We start from the raw sequence: 23,757 nt of genomic DNA, 5'->3' as shown, positions 1-23,757 counted from the left end.
GAACCCGGAGACAACTGCACGAAGAGGTGAGAGGACAGGAGAAAAGAAAAAAAGCCGATGGAAAACACTCAGCCAATTTTGCAACCTGCAAAGTTAATATAACAAGCACACAACAAGCTGTAATGGTCTATAACCTCTGCACTGTTTTTCTTTCTGTTTTTTTAAAAAAACTCAGCAGTCACTACTTAAGGCACAGTGTAAAATCCACTTGATACACATTCTTTCCGTCAAGCTTTACAAAAAGAAAATCCTAGAAAAAAAAAACTGCACACGCACACACACACACACACACACAGGGCGAGAGGTACCGAGGCACAGTATAATCACAGTAACTTCTACTCAAAACCCTCAAGGTAAGGTTGCAAATTAAATCAGTTCGAAGCTCCCACTCTGGTCCATCAGCTGAATTTACCAATCGGTACCTTAAAAGCTAAATTCTACTGACAAGTTTCTCAGGGGTCGGGAAAGAAGCTGAGGTTCCCACTTGCCTCTGAGCTCTCTAATTTTAATACCGTAGATCATTTTATTATATCCACGTCGACAGTGAGAATGTTATTTAGATTGCCATCGGGAAACATTTTATTATTTTTTTGTACTGAGTTGCGCTTGAATGCATTTCAATAGTCCAGGGGGAATCCTTTCCTTGTTATTAGCAAAATATGTGATCGAATAAACTAAAATCCTTGGTATCCATTGGGTGAGGGTGAGAAATTGACATTAGTTGCTGTGGGACAGACTGACAAGCTCGGTCTTCCGTATCAGGCTTAACTGCACACCTCATGGCAGCCACAGCCAGAAAAAAACTTGTGCCAAGGTAAAAAGCCACATCCATCCATCCTTTTGCCTACAAATGCACAGTCTTCACATAAAAACTGAAACCCTTTGCAGTAGTTGATAGTATGTGCTCACCTCTGTATATAATAATAATCCTTGCATTCGATAAGATTGCCCACAACTTGAAAATAGGAGATTCAACATACTTTGTTTCCCCGCCAATGTAAAACTCTTTTGCAATTTGAAGGCAGTGTCTTACGTTCTCACACTGTCTCTGCTCAAACAGAAATGGGATGGGTGTGAGGAAGGAATTTTACAGGGTTAAATGATCACCTTTTTTTTTGCAGGAACTCTACAGAGGTTCTTGTATTTAGCTCCGTAGAATTTCCTCACACTCACCCCATTTCCGTTGTGAGCAGCAACAGAGTGTGAGAACAAGGCATTCTGGAAATAGGAGGTGAGGGGTGGGTGTGGGGTGGGGGTGTGAAACAGACAGAGAACACAAGAATGGTAAGAAAAGGAGGGACAGCTGATGGAACGGTAGATAAAAAGCGGAAGGAAACACAAGGTGAAATTGAAAGGGAAATCATCAGCAAAAGGGGCTTCGGCTGAGGAACGGCTAGAATCAGAGCTATTAAAAGGAGGAACCAACAGGGGAAAATCGCAAGGTAGGTTTTATTATTAATAATAATAATCCTCGCATTTAATACAGCGCCTTATCAGGTCGTTGAGACGTCTCAAAGCACTTCACAGAATACACTATGAAGTGAACTGACTGTATGTTTTGTGGTCGAAATGTCTTAATGTAGCTCCAACACGGATCCTCTTAAGTACAAGCGATGGTGTGTAAACTATTGTTGGAATCCAAACCTAAAGGGTTTGAGCCTAATTACTCATCTCGCAATTTAACATCTCCCTATGCACTGGACGCTCGCCTTGGAAGCCATCCCGTTTCAAATGGTAATTCGAGTCCATCTTTTTTGATGCCCTTCGCACTTCATCAATGGTTAGAGAATGTATTGGGGCAGATGAAACTCAAATCAGAATTGGATTCACTCCACTTGGCATTCTGCAGTGGTAGAATAAATAGCTTGAAAGCGTATCAAAACTTGAACAGCAATGGGTCCAGCCAAGTATTTGTTCTACAGATTCTTTAATCATTAGAAATGAACTAGTACACATTATTACCCTGCACCTCAAATGTCCAGGTTGCTGAAACCAGATACTTCCTGGGGATTGCATTTGGGGAGTTAAAAAGGAGCATAATAAAGTTCACTTAATCGAGTAAAAATATTTCTCAAGGAACAACGCTGCTTAGCGGGGCAACAGAACAAAATCACTAATACAGCGATTCCGCTGTTCCCCAAATCAAACTAAAAACTATTTGAGCTTTAGGGAGGAGATGGGGAGAAAAAGAGTTGAGACTTTGAAATTCAAGAATATTTCCCATCCGCCCCCTCCCGCTCCCCATTCAAACACCAGGGGTGACTTGAAACAAACAGGCCTACCACAGTGCATCGTGTTGTATCTCATCCCCAAAGACATTCTGTTAGGGAGTTGCTGTTACCGTACTATCTTAGAAAGATTTTCTTTTCTTTTTATTTTTTTTTAAACATAGGAAGAAAATAAAACACTACTGGAAATTACAATTTTAAAAAAAAGAGACACCCAAACTCAAACGAATGTCAGTAAGTAAAGAAGTAAACAGAAGTACTCCTTTCAGTCTCTTGTCGAACGCATCTCCAATCACTACTTCAGCCAAAGGGGAGGCTCCTCCAGTATGTAAGCACTGTCCAGGCACGTCTGTAGGTAGTACTGAAGGGTAGAGATATTCAGGAAGGTTTCTACAGTAATAACCAAAGGATGTTTGCACAAAGCCTCCAGGGCAACAGAGGCAGAAGTTTCAGTGCATTAACACATCAACAGAAACTCGGGTGTCGTGATGCACGTGAATGGATTACGTTTTTCTTTCTTTTCTTTTTTGTTTTGGGAAAAAAAAGTGATAATTTAACTCTGTAGAATTCCTGTGACAATTTACCTGCGTTTTTTGAATTTTTTTTTCCTGATATCAACCAGAAGAAGGTCGTCATAAGAGTTCGACTGTTTCATTCACTACTGGCTTGTGTTGGGGCATAAAGCAGAATTGCTAACAACAAAATCAGTGGTCTGCTCTCAAATAGTGTACGTCCGCTGATGCAGTCTCTTGCCCAGTCGATCACAGGTAGTCCAGTTCCAGAGCTTGATGCAGGGATATCAGATCACCGTGATTCACTATTCTCCAGAACGGCATATTGTGCTGGAATTTAAACAAAAAAATTGCACGTTTAAAATATATTATTTTAAAAAAAGTCAATAGCTAATAACATTTGTGTAGCGACTTGCATGTCAAGAGGATGTCCCAAGGCGTTGGATTTCAACCTTGCACATTATAAATTGAGTTCAGAGCTGTAAACGGGTCACCCTTCATATTTATTTATCATTATTATTTCACCTACAAGATACACAGTCAATTCACTTTACGGTATATTCTGCGAAGTGATTTGAGACATCTCTAAGATGTGATAAGGCGCTGTATCAAATGCAAGGATTATTATGATGATTATTATATAAATCTTCTCCATTGCTCTTCCCTTTTTTAAGTGATGACGATAGTGATGATGTGTACTTAACCAGCATAAAGTTACATTATTTACTGGCATCCAGCAGATGACAATATGCAACCAGATATAGATGGAAACATGGATTGCATCCCTAACCCAATCCAATGAATGAAAACAGCAGATGATGTTCAACACCTTGAACCGCTGACAGAGCACGTCTGGCATCAGCTTTCACTGTGCAGGCAGCCTAACCACAGTGTGCTAATTCACTCGCTTTCCCCGTAAAGCGTTCCTGGGAAATGTATTGTACTTTTACCCTTTTCGCTGCATACTCTTCGTCTCGGCCGTCTCCAATGACTACATAGGTGACCTTCTTCCCAAATCTGGATACAATGCGCTCAAAACAGCTTTCTTTGCCTGCAAAAGAGACACGTCTCAGCTTTGGCAGGAATCTTGTCTACTGAGGTTAATAAAGTGTGCACGGGCTACATACAGATCTATCTCCACTCTAGCTATGTATGGGAGGTTCCCTGATGTGATTTCCTTTGCGCAGTTAAGTCAGTTGCACTTGCTTGCGCAGGTAGTGATGTCAGTGGCAAACCATAAATCAGTCTTTATTTTGGTGCGATGCAAAATCATTAAAGAAACGTTTAACAAAAAACAAAATCAGATCATAATCTGAATTTATGCTACAGCTGATTGGGATGCTTTGATATGACCTCCCGTCGTGAAAGACTCTATACAAATATAATTTGTTGTTTTTGATGAATCAATTCCACTCAAGAAATCACCTCCTTGTAATTGAATCAATGGGTTTGATCAACCTTCTTTTAAAAAATCTGTTACAACATAAATATCGAACTGTCTAAAGCGCAACTTTAGATTAAACAAAAGTACTGGGTTGAATTTCTCACCTATTTTCGTAGCACTGTAAATATTTTCAATCGGGAAAATTTCACCTAATCCGTACAGCAACACCTTAGCCAGAGCTGGGACCAGCTGCGTCGTTGTGACCAGGACATTAACACAGTTTCTTCTTTAAAAAAAACCCACAAAAAACAAAAAACAGACTCAGAACAGTGGCGTTTTAAACGTCTAAATCCACGACTGTTCGTGGGACACTGCTGTGCGCAATTGGCTGCCACATTTCACCCACAAATACACAGTCAATCACTATACAATATATTTTACGAAGCGCTTTCGGAAGTCTCAATGACGTGGTAAGGCACTATATCAAATGCAAGGATCATTATTATAATAAATGTTTTTCCTAATGGATCTTCCTCTTCGACCGTGCCTGCAGCAACATCCCACCAGGCTGGCATCGTGCTCCCCTCTGTCAAGCGCTGGGACATTACCCTGCATGAGGGACTCTGTACAAATGCAAGTTGTTGTTACCTTGACTGAATTAGCAAGAGTGATTTCAAAGCAGTTCCCAGCCAGGAGTCTGTTAAAACATCCACATCTGCTCTTAACTGCTGTAAGGAATCCCTCTTGGTTGGATTGAACAGGCCTGTTGAAATAAGGGGAGTTTATTACATTCTGTTATAGTAATCTTCTGAGCAGGGCAAGTAATTCTGAACCCAAATAAAAAATACATTGAATCTATAACAAATAATTCGACAGTGGCACGAATATTGAAACTTGAGAGAGACAAAACCTACACTTACTGGCAACCTCAATTCTCAAACATTTAGTAAATGTTGAGACAATGTAGAAAGCCAATGAGAACAACGGAAGCAGCTAACACATATTTGAGAATTAGCAAATCTCCGAAATGTTCTATTATGTTCTAATAAAGATTATATTGAGAATAGACTCAGATACTCCACGTCAAGGTGCTTAAGGACATTATTCTTCTTGTTGAACGCGCACAAGGTTTAGCTAGACAATAACAGTAATTCAGTAAAGATCAGCAGGACAATTCCTAGCGTTAATATTAAGATAGCTTTCACTGGATGGAACAGGCGGCTCACACTGCTACCAGCAATTCATGACCGAAGGAGCTCATGTGCTAAAATGTCGGAAAGCACTAAGGAAGCTTACCTCCAATATTACTACTGTGTGAGTTGTACATTTCTTTTACTCGTCGATATCGAAAGGCCAGCTTTCTCATCCAGTCAACGCCTCCCTGGACACCACCTCCTGAGGTAAGGCTTGAACTCGACCCACGAAAACCATCATTAGCAAAGTTGTAGTCGCTGAAACGAAGAATGAAATATATCTTAAAAAGCTTCCTACTGCCTGGAGCTCGAAGACCTATGTATTTCTGGCGCTGCCTAATGAATTGAGTTTGGCTCTGTGCAACACAGTGCCTTCTTTGGAGGTTGCATTTCTCCTGCTTTGTTGAGTTCTCCTCTCATTCCTCCCAACTGCCCTGCAAAACGCCACTCGAGATGGGTGACCACTGCTGCGTTGTGCTGAAATCCAGTGCTGTTTCACCCTAATATGCATGCACGCAAAAAGCTCACACCACCAAGCAAATGTCGAGGGAAAGGAAGAGGGGGGAGGGGGTGCGGGAAAAAGAAAGTCATTGACAAAAATCCATCTAAAAACGCGAATGGGCAAAGTGAAATCTTTTAAACAAAACAAGGAATATTGATAAAAATTACGTCAAGTCTTGTCCGTTATCATCTGCTGTAACATCTTCCACGTGGACCTGATCACACTCCTGTTGAAAGGTCAGAGAAGAAATGAAAATTACGCTTAAACAAAATTCAGCACACCCAAATGTCTAATACAGTGAAACTCGCAGAAGTCTGAACTGTATAAATCATATAATCGCCTAAGTCATACATCTGCCCAAGTCCCATTCTATGCAAGTTTGACATCACTTATACTTTGCAGAAGTCATATTAAATGTATGGTCCCAACTGATACGACTTGTGAGTCTACTGTACCACAAACAGCCTTCAGAGTCTCCCCGAAGCTGCAACTGACTTCAGCTTTTACATTGCGACTTCAATGTCAACGCGTCTGGGATGTTGGCCACAAAGAGGCAGCCACGTACCTCCAAGTCATTGAAGAACAAGTGTGTGTCAGCGAGATCGAATATCATCTCCTCCATTTGTAACCCTAACGTTAGCGCTGAGGACGAGTCCTGAAAGGCAATCAGAACCAGTCAGGTCCAGGGCATCGTTTTCGCAACATTGTAAATCCAGCACTTTGGGACGTCCTCCCGATGTGAAAGGTGCTACATAAATGTAAGTTTGTTTTCTACTGTATATGTATTTATTGAGAAAAGAGATGGAAGAATAGGGAAACTAACCAACTAATCAGCATTAAAAATGCAACCATAACAGCGACTTGCATTTATACAGCACCCTTCACTTGGGGTTGCATTTGGCACTTAAATATAGGTCTCCGAACACAATTAGGATGTCTAAGATGGATGCCGGTCAACTGTGTGCCCACCCATGCCACACTGTCCTGAACACAACAAATAACTTACTTTGAATTAATAAAGCGAGCGTGGAAAAAAATGATAAGATTCCTTAATTTACTACAAGCTTTCAAGACACTTTCCTTCAATGTTCAGCTCTGCAGGAAATGACCCAGCTTTACATCACAGAGGCAAAGTTTTCTTACCTTCCCAAACCTTTGTGCATATGACCCGGTAAGCAGTGAATGAAAGATGATGATGGTTTCATCCAAGTCCCAGACAAACACCCTCTGCAGCGAAATAAGAGAGAACTACATTTCAATTTGGCATATTGCAGGAATTAGTAAATAAACAGATTAATGATTAAGCAGTTCTTGACCACAAGCCACAGATAGATAGATATCGGTTAGGTCAGGGCATTAAGGGCTTATGGGGCAAAGGCGGGTAACTGGACTTGAGGTACAGATCAGCCATGATCTTATAAAATGGCGGAATAGGCTCGAGGGGCTGAATAGCCTACTCCTGTTTCTGTTTCTAAACACACACACACATAAAGACTAGTTAATCTCCACACAGACCTCCAGTTCATTATCAGGTGATGGTGACGAACAACTTTTCTTCCCTTTCCCCCTGGATTTTCCACCAACATTCTTCCGAGATTGTTCAAGTTCCTTCAGTGCTGTTGGTGACAGAATTTGAGCCGGACCAGATTCGCCTAGAGAGAGGGGTATTTGGGGAGGGGGGGGGAATAAAAGAGAATTCAGATAAATCATCTGCTGAGTCTAATAACAGCAAAAGGTCACGCGCTTTATTTAAAGCCATTTAAAGCTTTCCTGCTCAAGGGAATCGTATTTCCATCACTGTCTGACCTGATTCTTTAAACGATCATTCTGTTTCTAACAACAGGATTTGTCCTTTAGGCAATCTGCCAAAGCAATTACTGACCCGGGGAGTTTTACTTCTGTAGATAATGGCTGAACTTTTTGTAGCATTGATCCAAGAAACTACAGGACTAGAGGAGGCTATTTGACTGGTGGCAGATCATACAATGGAGTTATCTTCTCTAATCCCAATTCCCGGCTCTTTCCACGTATCCTTTTATATTGTTCCTGTTGCAAATCGCTATCAAATCCTATGGTTTTAGCTTCAATAGCCACAGAAGGCGAAGCATTCCACGTGCTAATAATCCTGTGCATGAAAGTGATTAATCTAGTTGATCAAGCAAGCCAGGCTAAGTAAATCTCATTCCCTCTCGTTTCCTAGCACAATTGGAGATTCACCTGGGAAGTTTGCCAAATATATTTCATAATTTAAAAAAAAACCTTTTTAATCAATTAAAACTTGTGTTCGAAACTGTGCCTAAATGCATCAAAACATCTTGAAGAGCGTGCACCCAATACAAACTTTTGAAACTAGCGGTAGCTACATAGGCAAACTCTAAAGTGGATTCCTCTCCGGCAGATAGCAATGAGACGAATAAACAAAGGTTTGTTGGTGATATGAAGATGGGGCCCTATGTTTAAGTCTCGTACCCTATTGTACATAAAGCTTCACAACACACACATTCTCTCAACACAAGAAAGAAATCAAATTACAAGCAGAACTTCAGGCCGTGCCAGAGCCACGTGAGCAGACTTACCTGACTGAAAGCCCTCCCCTGACAGACCAGAAACCTCCGCCTGCAGTTTCTGCATCGGGTAGGTGGCGGTGGTGGAGACGCTGCTGGCGTTCGTGGCCACTGCAGTGCTGTAGTTCGAATTGGGATAATACTCCACATATTGGCTTTGCCCAAGAGATGTGTAAGAAGGATAATCCTGCAGAAACAACAACAACTTCAACAACAAATTGCATTTATATAGTGCCACTCACATAGGGTAACATCCCAGAGCACTTTTCATGTGGGGAGGACATCCCAAGCCGTTGGACAGTTAGGGATTTGGACTGACTGCAATTTTTTTTAAAAAAACGGAACGTTTTTATGGGCAATTTGTTTTTTTTTTGTAATTTTTTTTAAAACCAGCAACGACAATTTGCGTTGGGAGTCTGGGACTCAAGCCCTCTGGGACGCCACGATAAACGCAAGCTGTTGTCGCGCTGACGTAACGCAGGGTTGCGTCTCGGACAGAGCGCTTGCGGAACAGCGCGCAGTGTACCTGATTGGAACTGCTGGGAGCTGCAGTACTTGTGACCACGGTCGCAGCAGCAGCAGCTGCAGAAGGAGGGGGAGGAGGAGGAGCAGAATAAAGACCAGGTCTGGTGAAACTTGAACCTGCTAAAAAAAAAGTTGGCTTATAAGAACAACCTTTGCATTTGATATTGCACCTTAGTATGAAGATAATAATATCATGATAATCCTTGCATTTGATATAGCACCTTTTCACACCATTGAGATATCTCAAAGCGCTTAACAAGATAAATTGTGAAGTGGACTGACAGTATTTTTTGTGGGCAAAACACTTGATAAAAGATTCAGTTGGTGGAAAGTAACTCAGTGTATAAGTTAAAAACTGCTGCAAATATCAATTATTTCTACCTTGTTTTCATAAAGAGATAGTTCTATACTTCAACACTGGTCCCCTTGTACTCAAAAAATAAAAATAATTTCACTCAACCCACGATTGTTTGTGGGACACTGCTTTGCGCAATTGGCTGCTGCCTTTCGCCCACCAAAATATACAGTCAATTCACTTTACAGTTTATTCTATAATAATAATCCTTGCATTTGATATAGCGCTTTTCACGTCGGGAGGACGTCCCAAAGCGCTTCACAGAACACACTGTAAAGTGAATTGATTGTATATTTGTGGGCGAACGCGGCAGCCAATTGCGCACAGCAATGTCCCACAAACAGTCGTAGATTGAAAATGACCAATTTATTATTGTTTTTTTGGAGGGATTATTATTATGAATTATTATTATTATGAATTATTATGAAGCGCTTTGAGACGTGTCGAAGATGTGATAAGGCTCTAGATCAAATGCAATGATTATTATTATCTGCAGATAGGTTTGATAGGTACCTTGAAGAGGATATGAATAGTGTGCTGGGCTGGTTTGGTTTGAGCTGAAGCTTGGACTGTAACTGAGGTATCCAGGCTGACTGGTGGATCCGTCCTCTGTTTTCACACCAGGCCACAACGCACCTAATGCGAAATAGCAGTTACTCCTTTTAACAACTTAGCATCAAGTTACCAAACACATATGATGACATTCAAATCTCTCTCGGGTGTAAGATGGATCATGCCCGTCTGTCATACTGAGTGCAGTTGTGAAACAGACATTCATACACCAGGACGAAGGAAGATACCAGGTGTCATTATACCAGGTGTCATTCCCTTTCCTTTCTCCAGCACATTAGGTTACATTTTGTATTCAACCTTGTTCCCTGTTCATTTTTTAAAATGTATTTACACACACAACACTTTGTTTCCCATCTTACGTCCTTAGACCTGCAGTTTCCTGCTATTTGTAGGCTATTATTGCACTCCTCCTGCAGTTCCTACCCCTCATTCAAATCTTACAAAAACCAAGTGATCAACAAGGATGGCTATCAGATTCGCTTACCAAAGGGAGGTAGTCCATAAGGCTGGTTTGGCTGAGAATATGCAGTATAGGATACAGGTTGCTGAACCGCTGGATACCGAGGCTGTCCAGTGTAAGAGGTTTGTACTATTGGTGGAGAAAAAACGTGTGGATATGGCCTAAAAAATTAAATAAGTTATATTCGCACAATAAAATCTTTTTCCACCACTCAACAAGAAACTAAAATCATTGAAAATAATCTAACAGTGCACAAGGTTAAAGCATTTGAAAACAGTCACATTATTACTGATCAAACATTACTTTGAGAACACCAGTCTTTTAATTATTTGGACTGGTGTGTGAACATTTTTAAACCGTAAGGAAACTGAAAGTAAGGCTAAAAGTCTCAGAAACAGAGGGGAACACTGAGCAAGGAGTAGAGGAAGGAGAACTTAAGGATGTTAACCCTTAAGGCACAGTCAGAGAGAGGTTTTTACGAGGGTTTTGAGGGCAAGGAAAAGAGATTTGGGGAAGGCAGAGATGGGCCATTGCCATAGATGGTGAGATGGAGGGAATAAAGAACAAGCAGAACAAGTTCCAATCAAATAGAGAAGTGCACTTATACAGCACCTCACCACATCAGAGTCTCAAACGCGTTTCATAGCAATTAAAGCAACATGTAAATTGTTTAAATTGAAACTCACTTTGCAGGAAACATTAGCACGTTATCTTGATTTGGCACCCGTGCACTGTAACCCGAGCACGTTATAACTGCAAGAAAAAACAATGGAGAATATTCAACTCGATTATTAAAATCAAGAGTACATAAACAAGAGAAAAGCCTCTTTATTATTACACAATTCCACTTCAACCGCATTACAGTGCGTTCTACACACACCTGTGCTTCTAAAGTAAGCCCAGCGCCACCAAACCTTTGAAAGACAGGAAATACATTTCCTTTTTAAAAAACCTTTTAAGTGTTTAATCACAAGCGTTTGTGAGAGCAGCTGGTGCTCGCGATGAAAATCAGAAATCGCTTGGGAGAGAAAAAAAAGATTTACAACAATGTCATTTAACTGCTTCTCCATGCAGATATCCCAACAACATTTCCGTAAAAAAGTTTAATTTAGAGTAATTTCAAGTGTGAAAATCGAATTCTTACCCGAGTCTGGATACGGTTCACCAGATCTATCTCCTGTTGGAGTTTCCGACTCAGTACCTTGCACTGCTTCGTTTTTTACTAGACAAGCAAGATAAAAAAAATGTAAATAAAAATGTTTGGTGTCTGCATTGAAATACCATGAAATTTTATGTCTTGTGTATATAATATACATACATCCTAAAGCGCTTAACAGTACTGGTTGGGCACACGAGCTGGAGATTGGATCCAAGAGGGCTGGGAGCCAAGAGGTATGGGAGCCAAGAGGGATGGGAGCCAAGAGGGATGGGAGCCAAGAGGGATGGAAGGGGAAAGATGACCGATAGCGAGGTCAAAAGGTAGACTTGAGCATTCTCAGACTAATCCAGCACAAGACCAGCTTCCGTTAGTGAGGACATCGATAATTCATCAAATTCATGCCGCTATTTCCAAACAGTATGTATTAGGAAAGAGTGAGGAAAGAGGAGGAAGGGAATAATCTGAACTCAACCATCCAGAGGTAATTCGAAGCTCAACCCACCTTCTGGCTCATTCAGCACAGTTAAATCACTCGCCAGGCTGCTGGACTCAGACTTTTGGATTTCATTTCCACTGCTTTGATTCTGAAGTCTGATTAAGTTCTGCATTTCCCCAGTCCTGCATCGGTAGAGAGAAATAAAAGAAATTACTGAACTAACTTTAGGGGCTATTATTTTTAACCCTGATCATTTAAAAAAATCGACACTTTTGAAGGAAAGAAAAGATTGCCCAAGTTGAACATTTTCTTTGTCCACAGTTCTCTAGTTTATCTACAAATATTCAGTCACTACAGTGGACTGTACATTAATTTTAGCCAAAGCAAACGAAAAAACTGAGAACAGTATATCAACTAACCTTGAAGCAATAATAATCCTTGCATTTGATATAGCGCATTATTATGTCGTTGAGACATCTCAAAGTGCTTCACAGAATTTGTTGACTATTTTGAGGGTGCAACCCAGCAACCAATTGCACACAGAAGTGTCCTACAAACAGTCATGGGTTGAGTGACAAATGTTTTTTTTTTGAGGAACTATTACCCCCAGAAAGAAATCTGCCAATCGACTAACAACAGGGCTCTGACTTACTGCTAGCTAAACAGAGGTATAGGGAGTAAAGAAATTGCCTAAGGTTTCGCAAAGTATTGGCAAGGACTGGAGGTCAGAAGGGTTAGACAATTTTCATATTTGTAGCTTGATAGTAAATCAAATACACACGCACTGAAAACTTCAAGCACACATGGACGCACCTTAAACTTTTCTCTTCTGAAGTATCCAACTCATGCCTTGCCTTTTTCACCTGCAAACGACAGAGCAAACAGTAATTCAGTTTCCTAGTTGCAAAAAGAGTTTAGCAGACCTTAAATACAGTGTCAATCTTCCCACTCCACTATTCTTTCAATCACTCAAAAAGGTAATCAATAAAAGAAATCCAGGCATAGCAAAATCTGATTGAAAATTAGCACAAAATTGCTCCTCTTTTAATAGGCTGACTACAATCTGTGTGACAACTGAATCTGGCAAGGAAGCATGCCAATATACCACTAATGCTATGATTTCTACTTGCGGACCTGTAAACATGCAATTAGGAAATGACTTCACTCGAATTCAGACATTAAAAAAGGCATTTGCTTAAAATACCCTAAAAAGGTCATACAGCCATCACAACGTTATAATAATCCTTTGACATAGCGCCTTATCACCTCTTCGAGATGCCTCAAAGCATATACTGTAAGGTGAATTGACTATATTTTGTGGGCAAAACGCAGCAGCCAATCGCACACAGCAGTATCTCACAAACAGCCACCAAAATGACCAAATTCTTATTATTTTTTGCTAGGTAAACAGAGGCATTACAATAGAAGAAATTGAGGATGTGGTGAAAGGAGATCCTTACAAGCTTTGCACTTCTGAGCTATTGAGACAAGGATGTTTAGATACACCCGAGTGCCTGTGTTTTGAAGGAGAACAGAACATTTTGAAATTGCTCGACAATTTTGATGAAAAGGACACAAATCACATTATTTTAAGCGCAAGAAAATAATATGCCACATCACTCGTTTTATCAGTGCCAAAATTAGAAACGGTCAAACTGCTTTGCACTTTTAATGCTGCCACAAAGTTCAATACTCTGTGCCGCATCACAGCATAAAATGTTGGTTTGACGTGAAATGCAGGCAAATAATGCTGTGCTCAAGTGGTTCAAATACAGGTTGCCAGAACTACAGCAAGCACAAGCTTAAACGTCACCCCCTGCCTAGCTATGGGACCAACTCACATATTCACAACAACATCCTAAAAAGAGTGAAATGTGTTTGGAGTCGCAGGCAAAAGCATTTAGGTTTGTTAAGAAGGTAAAGACTCTATTTTCTTCGTGTCTGTGTGTGTGTGGTGGGGGAGGGAGGAGATCTGGATGAAATACACATCTATAATCATGTACTATACAGGTGCATTAAAAATCAAGAACTTTCACAGGAACCTCCTGCTCACTGGGGCTGCCAGTGATATTAATTTATTTGCATTGTCAACAACGATATTACATAGCAGCCACGTAGTAGAAGGTTTAAGCATTGCAAGAAACTCTCCTTCGACCAGGAAGTCTGCAAACCTACTCCATTCAGGAAAGTTAAAGTACAAAGGGAAAAATTCAAAGGAATAGTTGAAACTCAAGTCTACCTTTGCCACACAAGCCAAGAGGAGGAAAAGAAATGCACCGTAAAGCAACAAAGAAAATGGAGCGCATTTAAAGAAAATTAACAAATGTGAAATATGATTCTACTGTCGGCATCTAACAAACTTTTTCAGTAAGATTCAGAAAAAGCTTCCACTATCACAAAGCTGCGAGCTCAGCCGGTCATTAAAAGCCACTACTCAATACCATTGAATCTGTACTAAGAGTTTACAACAGGTGCAGGGCACCAAAGAGTAATTCAACGTTTGGGAGAAAAGACAAAAGAAAGAAAAGCAAATGCTTGCAGGTTCTAACATTGATACAGAGCATAGAAACATCTGCAGCATGAATGCAACTGTTGTAATGTAAGAGGCCACACACAGGCACAATTGATGCTGATTTAGTATTTATGAAGCCACATGGTCAAGCAGTCAATGTCAATTACAAACATACCTACGAGAGGAATGCAAAAAGTGAGCCGACAAGTTCAGATGAACAGCAGATTGTCCTGTACTATAAATGTAGCTTAAACACCAAATGGAATGGAGAAGAGCAAAAGACACACGCTGAACTTTGTTAAGCCTTAAGCAAAACTAAGCGCTGTGTAATACTTACAGGCCTGTCCTGTGAATCCTGTGGGTCTTCCATTGAAGTTGCAGGTCTGTTGCCACTCCTCTCTGCGTGAGGACGCAGAGCAGTGATGCTTGCTCGTCTTCAAAGACTACAGTGCCTGTCAAAAATGTTCACAGCCTTATATACTTTGAAGGGATTTGTCACAAAAGGTTATCTGTTATATAAAACATTTTCAAACCACATAGGTTTATCGTTTTAAATCTGTTAACACATGAAACCCAACCTTCAGAGAAACCCTATCATACACCAAACAAGGGAAAAAAATGAAAGCAAGCCTTTTATTATTAAGGTCAGCGAGGTAAAAAGCGACATACGTGAAATAAAGCAGCACGTGAAATGACTTGGAAATCACAGTCACGTGTAGCTGTCCGTCTAGATACAGCACTTAATTTTATTTCTACTTTTGAGATTATCCGAGCCATATCGAGCGATTTGCCACAATTCACCTCGCCAATAAGCAATCTGATATGATTCAACCTGGTTTAAAATTAGTTCACTTATATAAGTGGCCCAAAAAGTAAATGAGGGCAGCGGGACTGCAGACAAGACATGTGAGCGATTGGTGAGGTAGACAAAAAAAAACTGGAGCTCCTGAGGTGAATTTTTCTAACTTACATTTTATTTTCATGAGGGTAGGGGGGAAAATAACGTTTATCGAAATCGACATTTCGAACTGTGCTGCAATTTCTGTGCAAAGCCTCCGCCCGGTAGTAGTTTGGAACGACCGCACAGCATTAGACAAGTTTAAAAGTACACGGCACCATTAAACCTGGCGACTGTACAATCCTTCTGTTCAAACACCTTTCATGTCTGCAAAGCTGACTTATTAAGGGAGGGAGGAGATTAAAGTCCCAAACTAAGGTTACAACCACCACGAACACACCTTAGAGATAAAGAGCAACCGCTATTCCTTTCCATTCACTCAAGCCCTGCCCTCCGCAATGCACAAATCCACAATCGACTTCTTACGCAAACAATTGCCCCAGTACACAGAGGTACAAGCACTAACTGAAACCTTCACTGAATTTTCGTGGACATAGGGAAGACAAGTTAACCACAATAGAGAAGTGATATTTATTACAGCAGATTAGCAAGGTACAACTCACATAAGTCATATCAGTCAATAAGACATTTAAGTCCGACTTGCAGGTCAAACTTGTATGAATTGCACAAAATCCGATGTAATCAATAATCTACACTGTCCATGTGTAATTCAATGCAGCCGGTAAGTGCGCATGCGATGACGGGTCAAGACCACGTTTCCCACGATTCAATGCGTCTTTACTAGTCACTGCATGCACACTTATGGGCAGGCATTAAATCGTGGAAAATATAGTTTTGACCTGTCATCACGTGCGACCTTACTGGCAAGCACCGGAGTCGCAGGAAATGAAGTTCTTCTGCACATGCGGCAGTGGGTCAAGACTATGTTTCCCGTGATTGAATGCAGCCGGAAAGTGCAGGAGTAATGGAGGATAGGAGAGCAGCGTTACGAGTTAGGAGAATGATTTGCTTTAAAATACGACTTGTGCAAAGAATCTAAATGGTTTTGCTAGGAAACTGAATGGGACTTAGGTGCATGTATGACTTAGGCGATGGTAATGATTTATGAAGGCCAGACATATGCAAGTTTTACTGTGTGTCTACAATATTTTTTCTTAGTGGAATGATAGCAGCCCTTTCAAGTGCTGAGAATCAGCCCAACAAATGGCAAACCAAGTTTTTTGTCCTTGTTTAATGAGGACTGACTGGAACTACTGAGCATTCAGTAATTTGTTCATGTCAAACAGCAGCATTCAGTCTCCCAATTAGCTAAGTGGCCAGGTAGTATTTTTTTTTGGATTTGTTGAAATTTTAGGCTTAAACACAGGGTGAGGGTGGCAAAAAAAAATCTGAATCAAACTCAAGTTTAAAAAAAACACTGAATGGGGGTGACTTGAAAGGGGCTATCCAAATGTAATTTTGTTTTTGTTGTAAAATAACAAATAGAAGAAGAGAATATGGACAAAGAAAGAGAAGAACAGCAGCAAAGTGGATTATACTAGAGGATTTTTGAGTAGCATAGCATACAAGCTTTAAAGAATCTTTACTGAAAATGTTGATGTAGAGAGCAACCTCGGCCCTGAAGCTGCTGGCAATCTGAAGAGTAAAACAAAAACCTGCCCTCTAATGCAATTGGTGAATTATTACCTTAAGGACAGAAGCAGGGTCTCCGAGCTGACACGGGGATCAATTGTGCAGTCGCTCTTAATTAAGAAATCCCCAACACAGACTGGCCGGGATGGCATTCCCAACTAAATTTCAGACCTGGAATCCCTCAAGTCAGAATGGCATACTTACAGAGGAAGTCCCTGCCTGCACGTGTTAATTAAGAAATCAGTTAAGAAATACCGCAAAATTGACCCCTCAAGGGATTACCTTTATTTTGTAATTTAAAAAGGGAGAGATTTATTGCCAGTCAGTTGGTGCAGCAATTCACGAGGATTTCCACTAATTAAACCATAAACTAAAAGAAAGCTACTGTACACCCCTCTGCAACTCACTGCCTCAATCCCTCCCTCTCCATCCCCCACTCCCTCTTATCTTTAAATCGCTCCTTAAAACTTGCCTCTTCTGCCATGCCTACGGTCACTCCCCGTCGTCAGTGCTGGGGGAAGGGTTGTTGCATTGTCGGAAGGTGCCGTGCTTCGGATGAGATGGGAAACCTGTTCGTCTGCCTGTTCAGGTGAACGTTAAAGATCCCATGGCACGATTTGAAAAGAGAAGGGAGTTTCTTTTGTTGTCCTGGCCAGCAATCTCCCAAATAAAATTGTTCACTCGCTCGATGGCTGTTTCTGGGACATTGCTGTGTGCAAACTGGCTGTTGCGTTTCGCCAACAAAATACAGTCAATACACCTTAAACTATATCCTGTGAAGCTCTTTGAGACATTTTCACAATGTGATAATGCACTATATCAAATGCAAGGATTATTATTATCATTAAGAATTGCTAGAAACCTATCTAAGGCCAGTTATTAATGGGGGGGAAGGTAACTAGACTTGTAAGAACTTACCCCTGAGGTGCTCCGAGTAACAATTCTCTTTTAAATTCGCCTGAAAACAGAAGTTTGAAGCACTCCACTACAGAGTCCAAGATATATCCATTTTATTCATGAAAATTGAATGGGTACACGTTGGGAGGGAACAGACGATTACTGAGCAAGGTTTTTGGGAGGAGGGTAGGGTTAAACCATGTGTCCACTACCCAAAAACACTTGTGAAAGCATTTTGTTTCCAGCCTGACCGAGGTTTTTGTACATTTATTTTAAAATCCCAAACTCAAATCGCTTCCAGCTTTATAAATCCTACTTTGTCAGCTCCCGATAGACCAAAATCACTCAACTTATTTTCAGATCTCAAACCTCTGCAGCGAAAATAACATGACTTCAGCTGGAGAGAGGCTGGCAAGCAGTTCAATAGGAAAGCAAAGCTGAAATATCGTTTTGTACTTTGGTTTATTTTTTGGGGCAACCGACTTAGGATTTTGCCGAAAAGTGCAAACGCAAAGAGCAAGAGCTCATTCATCATTGTGTCAACACATTACTGTCTAAGACAAGGAAGGTACAGTTAACCGTGAGGTGACGACAACCGGGTGACCCTTTAAATGCATGTTAACACCAGGCTTTTATTGAAATGGTTACTCCATTGCTAAACTGCTATTATAACCAAGGTGCAATCTTTGTGAACATTGAAGCGATAACTCATTTCTTAACCTCTGGTGCTTAGTGCACTGTGCAACTTTGTAATGAGATAATATTCCTTGCAAAGCATAAAGCTAATCAATGTTGGAATTTGAGGGGTTTTGCCTCAAATGCGTTACAGTAAAATCTTATTTAGATATCATAGTAATGTCCTTGCGTTGGATGCCACCCTTACAAAATTGAAACAGTAATTCCTGTCAAATATAGTGACTGTGTTTGTGTAAGGCCAGACTAAATTTGCACAAGGCAAATTGAATGACTAATATATCTGGAGGTATCCGGCCAGAACATTGGGAGAAGCTCCCTCTTTTTAGAAAAAAAGCATCATAGCATCTTTAATGTTCACCTGAACAGGCAGGAGAGACCTCATCTGAAGGACAGCATCGCTGACTCCTTCAGTATTGAACTGGAGTATCATAATTGGCAATGAGCTCAACGCTGGTAGATCAGTCAACTCGACTCATTTTACTTCACTCTTGCCTCTGAGTCAGGTTGTGGGTTCAAGCCTCCTCTTTTTTTTTCTCCTCTGTATATTGTCCACAGAGTATATCAATAAACCACTGAAAAATGTCAGGCAAATTTCAACAGAAACACACAGCTAAAAGGCGCTGGCTCATTAATAGTCCAAATGCTTACACACCCATAAAGAGGTATGCTTTGAACAGCAATCTTAGATTTAGAAAAAAGTCTTTAGCTCTCATATTTTAAAACAACCTGCTAATAACATGCCATTTATATTGGCTAGACTCCACAAACACCTCAATAAGCAGATGTTGAAATTCCTCTTTGAGATGAAAAATACAAACCTTGCACATGTGAGAATAGGGCATTTCAGTCTGCAATGTGCATGGATAGATACTAATATACATTCAAATAAAAGGATTTGATGCTCCCTTGATACAATACAAATTTACATTTGTATTGTGCCAAATTTGTATTGCGCCTTTCATATGGGGAGAACGTCCCAAGGCGCTGAATATTCAGGTTTTGGACCTGAGCAAGGGAAGGGGGTTGAGGTAAGCAATAGTGGACAACAGGGAGGGTAGGGGTAGGAGGGTGGCCAAAGGCACGGTCAAAGAGGAGGGTCTTGAGATGTGTCTTGAATGAGGCAAGGGAGGGAGCGAGGCTCAGTTAACAGGTTATCTGCCATGTTAGTGAGCCACAGACTGGGAGTCATAGGTTTGATCCCCATTCAGAGGATCTCCCAAGAAAACAATAAGAAAATTATAATGACTTGAGCATAGGAAACATGAAAAAAAATCATCCAAGGTTCCTATTTCTGACCCTATCCAGTGAACCCTACAGTAAAGTATGTAACTTGCACAGTGCAGGTTTATCCAGCTTGGTCTTCATTCAGAAGAGTCTCAGAGCTAAAGTACATTTTCTAATCGAATGTGTCACACAATGCCTCATCCCCAGCACTTTATCTATAATATTTGCGCATTATGAACTAAAAGATGATTATATTTTCAGCTCAAGAAATTCAGCTTAAGTGGCTGTACACAATCATTTTGTTCAATCATTCTAGTGGAAACAATACTTTATTTCTCCAGGTGCTTTTTTNCTCCCCACTCCGGGAGTTATAAATCAAAGATGAATAACGAACATTGCTACAGAAGTGATAATAAGTAGTCAATTAAAATTATGTACAAACTTTCTGCACCCACATCAAAAGCCCTGCCAACTCACACCTCAAAAGAGAGAAGCTTTGATGCGAATAACTGAAGGGATTTTCATAAGGATTAACTATTCAGGTTAAACGAAACAAAGCCCAGAATTTTTTTTAAAAAAGTTCACTTCATTATTTGCAAGCAGAATTGCACAGCAATTAATATTATTTGGGAGAAATATCACGTGACAACACTGTAGTTTTCAATATCAAGGAAACATGACCTGCAAAATTCTATAAAGCAACCATTAATTGTCAGTTAGTCAAACAATATAATAATAATCCTTGCATTTTATATATGTCTTAGCATGTCTGAGACATCTCAAAGTACTTCACAGAATACCCTGTAAAGTGAACTGACTGTATATTTAGTGGAATCAATTGGACGCAGCGGTGTCCTACACACAGTCTTGGATTGAGTGATTACATTTTTGTGCTAGGCAAACAAAGGTGTTACAATAGAAAAAACTAAGGATATGGGATTATTTCCCTGAGAAAAGCGATCCACCGATCGACTAACAACCAGTTACTGCTAGGAAAACAGAGGCATGTGGAGTAAGAAACCTTGCCTAAGGTTTCGCCCTGCCGGCTAATTGAATCCAAGTCCCCTCGCTCTAACCATTAAGCTACAGGACTCCACAAAAGGATAGTAAAAAAATTATATGTTCTGAGACCCAAAACTTTGTATTGACATTCCCTTTGGTACAATACCTTGGTACAGACCACTCTTTCACTTTAGCAATGCGCGCCGGCCTTTTTCCAGGTTGATAACACTTTCAGGTTCACGAGAAACTTCACAAACAAAGATGCGATTGGCAAAGTTAAGTAACTAAACGGTCCAGCCGCAAAATAACTCACATGTACAATACAACACCATGGGCCTTCTTCTTGTGCTGTAAAAATAAAGTCTAACTTGTCCAGAATGAGCCCCTCAATTTGAAACCTAACAATTCACCAACAATTCAGAGTGGCACCTACCTGAAGCCAGTCCTAAGATTAAGAAGATAACTACAGTACTTCCATGCAGGTGCTTTGTCTCAGGGGTTTAGGAGGGTTCAGGAAGACATTTTTAAAACACCCCCCCCCCACCAAAAAAAAACGTGTTTCCTTTTAAGAAGCACAGCAAAGTGGCTGTTAAAAAGAATGAGAGCGACCAAACAGTCGAAGACAAAGTTTGGTGGTGGGAACGCAAAACAAAAAGCCACTCATTTTTTTTTAAAAAAACACCTCAAAGCAATAGCTTTCTTTTCCCCCCCAAAAAAAATCTCCCACCCCCCCCCCCACAAAAAAAAGAGCACAATGTCCTCTCTCTCCCCCCCACCCACCCACCCACAGATGCCAGAACACACAGGTGAAAACAAAAGCTGAAAACAGGAAAGGAAACCTAATACCCCCTCAAAACAACACAACTTTTAGCTTCGGGATCCAATGCTGATGCCTTCACTCCACTCTCCTCCCCACACTCCCCTCCCCCAGCACTGTACACAAGGCGCACTATTTAGCAGGAAGTGCCCTTCCCCCCGGCAGGGCGCATGCGCGCGGCCCACCCCCACCCCGGGCGTCGCTCCTGCGCTCGCTGAAGAGGTGGGTGGGGGGGGGGGGGGGAGTACTCACTATTTGGCAGGGGGTTACTCGGAGCCTGGCCGCTCGCTCGCTCGCCGCTCCATCCAGGCGGGGGGAACCGGGGGCGCCCGCGCTCGCAGGTGGTGGTGGTGGCGGCTGACGGTGCCGCCGCCGCCGGAGGAGGAGGGTGAGGGGTTAGTTTTTTTGAGGGAGGGAGGGAGGGGGAGAAGAGAAGAACGTTTCCCCCCTCTCCCCGCCCGATGCCGCATGTGACGGTAACGTTCGGCAGAGACGGGTCACGGCCTCCAAGAGGCGGCGTCGTCGGCGGCGGCGGCGGCGGCTGAGCCTCCCCGCGACACCGGCCGCATCCCCGGCCTTCCCGCTCAGGGGCTGCGAGAGGAGAGGTCCGCCATTGCGGCGCCGCGATGCACCCTGGGAGGGAGCCGCCGCTCTCCTCTCACACACCCCCGACCCCCCCCCCACCGCCCGGCGCGAGCAAGGCCACGTGGTTGCAGTGAGTGTGTCAATCAATGGGATCGGGTCCCCGCCCCCTTTTTTTCAACCACGTGGTTACAGCGGGTGTCAGTCAACGGGGGTCGGGTCCCCACCCCTTTTTTTCAACCACGTGGTTACAGCGGGTGTCAATCAACGGGGGTCGGATCCCCGCCCCTTTTTTTCAACCACGTGGTTACAGCGGGTGTCAATCAACGGGGGTCGGGTCCCCGCCCCCTTTTTTTCAACCACGTGGTTACAGCCGGTGTCAATCAACGGGGGTCGGGTCCCCGCCCCCTTTTTTTCAACCACGTGGTTACAGCGGGTGTCAATCAACGGGGGTCGGGTCCCCGCCCCCTTTTATCAACCAAGTGGTTTACTACAGTGGGTGTCCCATCCTTTGGGGACCTGCACTGTAAAGTGTAGTGACTGTCTACAGTTGCGCACGGGCGGTGCCCCACACTCAGCCGTGGATTGAGCGACCAAATTATTATACATGTGTACATTTGTATATATATATATATATATATTTATTTATATATTTTCTGGAGGGTTACGAACCCCCGGAGCATCGACTAACAGCAACCGCTCGGGCAAACAACAACAACAACAACAACAACAACAACAAGATTCCATTTACAGAGACTTGCCCGACGTTTCGCCCAGCCCGGGACTCGAACCCGGGTCCTCCTCTCGCTCGCTCGCCCGCCCGCGAGCCGAGCCCTGCCACGGGGTCACAGCGAGCGTCCGTCAACGGCAGCTGATTTCCCCTCCTCACCGTCATCGGGGGCTTAGACCCAGTTGCCAGCCTGGCTGAACGGGTGGCACTCTCGCCACCTCGTGGCACACCTGCAGGTTGTGCATTCGAGTCCTGCCTTTAGGGAGGGGGTGGTTGAGCTCGAGGTCCAGGCTGATAATATGCCTCTACGGTGTTGTTTGGGGGCTGGAGGCTTGAGATCCCGTGATAAAATTGGTCATGTGTTTCGTGGCTGATCGTGGGGAAGTCGCCGTGTGCAAATTGGCTGCTGCAATCATTCAACTTTTACTTTGACCTGATGAGGATTACAGTATATAACATGCTTCGGCGACACAAAATGTACATTCACCAATACCTTATTGAGAACTAACTCCTCGTCCTTTCACTTCAGACAAAAATATCTTTGATGTTGTGTCCGTCCTCTCTAAAAATCCAGTAAGGAACAGATTGTGCAATACCCTAGATATAGTGTAACTTTGGATATTGCTTAAAATGGTAAAGAAATTTGCACAATGCTCTACTGTTGAGAAATATTCAAAGCAAGAGAAGAGAAAAATAGAATTGGTACTGCATTCGTTGAGAAAGCAGGTGTTTTTAGACAGCTAGGGTGCAAAAACAAGGTGTTGCAAATGACAGGTCTGTACATGGATCACATACTGTCTATTCATCTCCGGGACATCTGGAAACCAGCTGTTCCGAAGAAATGTTCTCAGAAACCGCCTGATCCTGCAGAAACTCCCCACCAGAGAACTTCACTCGAACACAAGGCTTCAAAGT

At 42.1% G+C, this 23,757-nt stretch overlaps 1 protein-coding gene across 2 annotated transcripts; it reads right to left on the bottom strand.

Annotated features, from left to right (window-relative positions):
- Positions 1-1,910: 1,910 nt before the first annotated feature.
- eya3 (EYA transcriptional coactivator and phosphatase 3) lies at positions 1,911-21,857 on the bottom strand. 2 transcript variants are annotated; one of them, XM_042338379.1, is made up of 19 exons: positions 21,783-21,857; positions 14,741-14,855; positions 12,705-12,754; positions 11,958-12,073; positions 11,441-11,518; positions 10,983-11,049; positions 10,321-10,457; positions 9,777-9,899; positions 8,910-9,028; positions 8,396-8,570; positions 7,335-7,471; positions 6,963-7,046; positions 6,385-6,474; positions 5,987-6,045; positions 5,421-5,575; positions 4,773-4,887; positions 4,289-4,410; positions 3,691-3,791; positions 1,911-3,070 (listed from the first exon to the last, which is right to left on the bottom strand). In XM_042338379.1, the coding sequence occupies exons 2-19, from the start codon at positions 14,771-14,773 to the stop codon at positions 2,990-2,992; spliced, it is 1,842 nt and encodes a 613-aa protein (XP_042194313.1). In that variant the 5' UTR covers positions 14,774-14,855; positions 21,783-21,857; the 3' UTR covers positions 1,911-2,989. The 2 variants fall into 2 exon arrangements, with proteins under 2 accessions (XP_042194313.1, XP_042194314.1); XM_042338380.1 differs by having other exon boundaries at positions 8,910-9,025.
- Between the last annotated feature and the right edge of the window lie 1,900 nt (positions 21,858-23,757).

Source organism: Callorhinchus milii, unplaced genomic scaffold, assembly GCF_018977255.1.
Source record: "Callorhinchus milii isolate IMCB2004 unplaced genomic scaffold, IMCB_Cmil_1.0 Scaffold10, whole genome shotgun sequence".
Taxonomy (NCBI): Eukaryota; Metazoa; Chordata; class Chondrichthyes; order Chimaeriformes; family Callorhinchidae; genus Callorhinchus; species Callorhinchus milii.
This window is presented reverse-complemented; position numbering and strand designations above follow the sequence as displayed.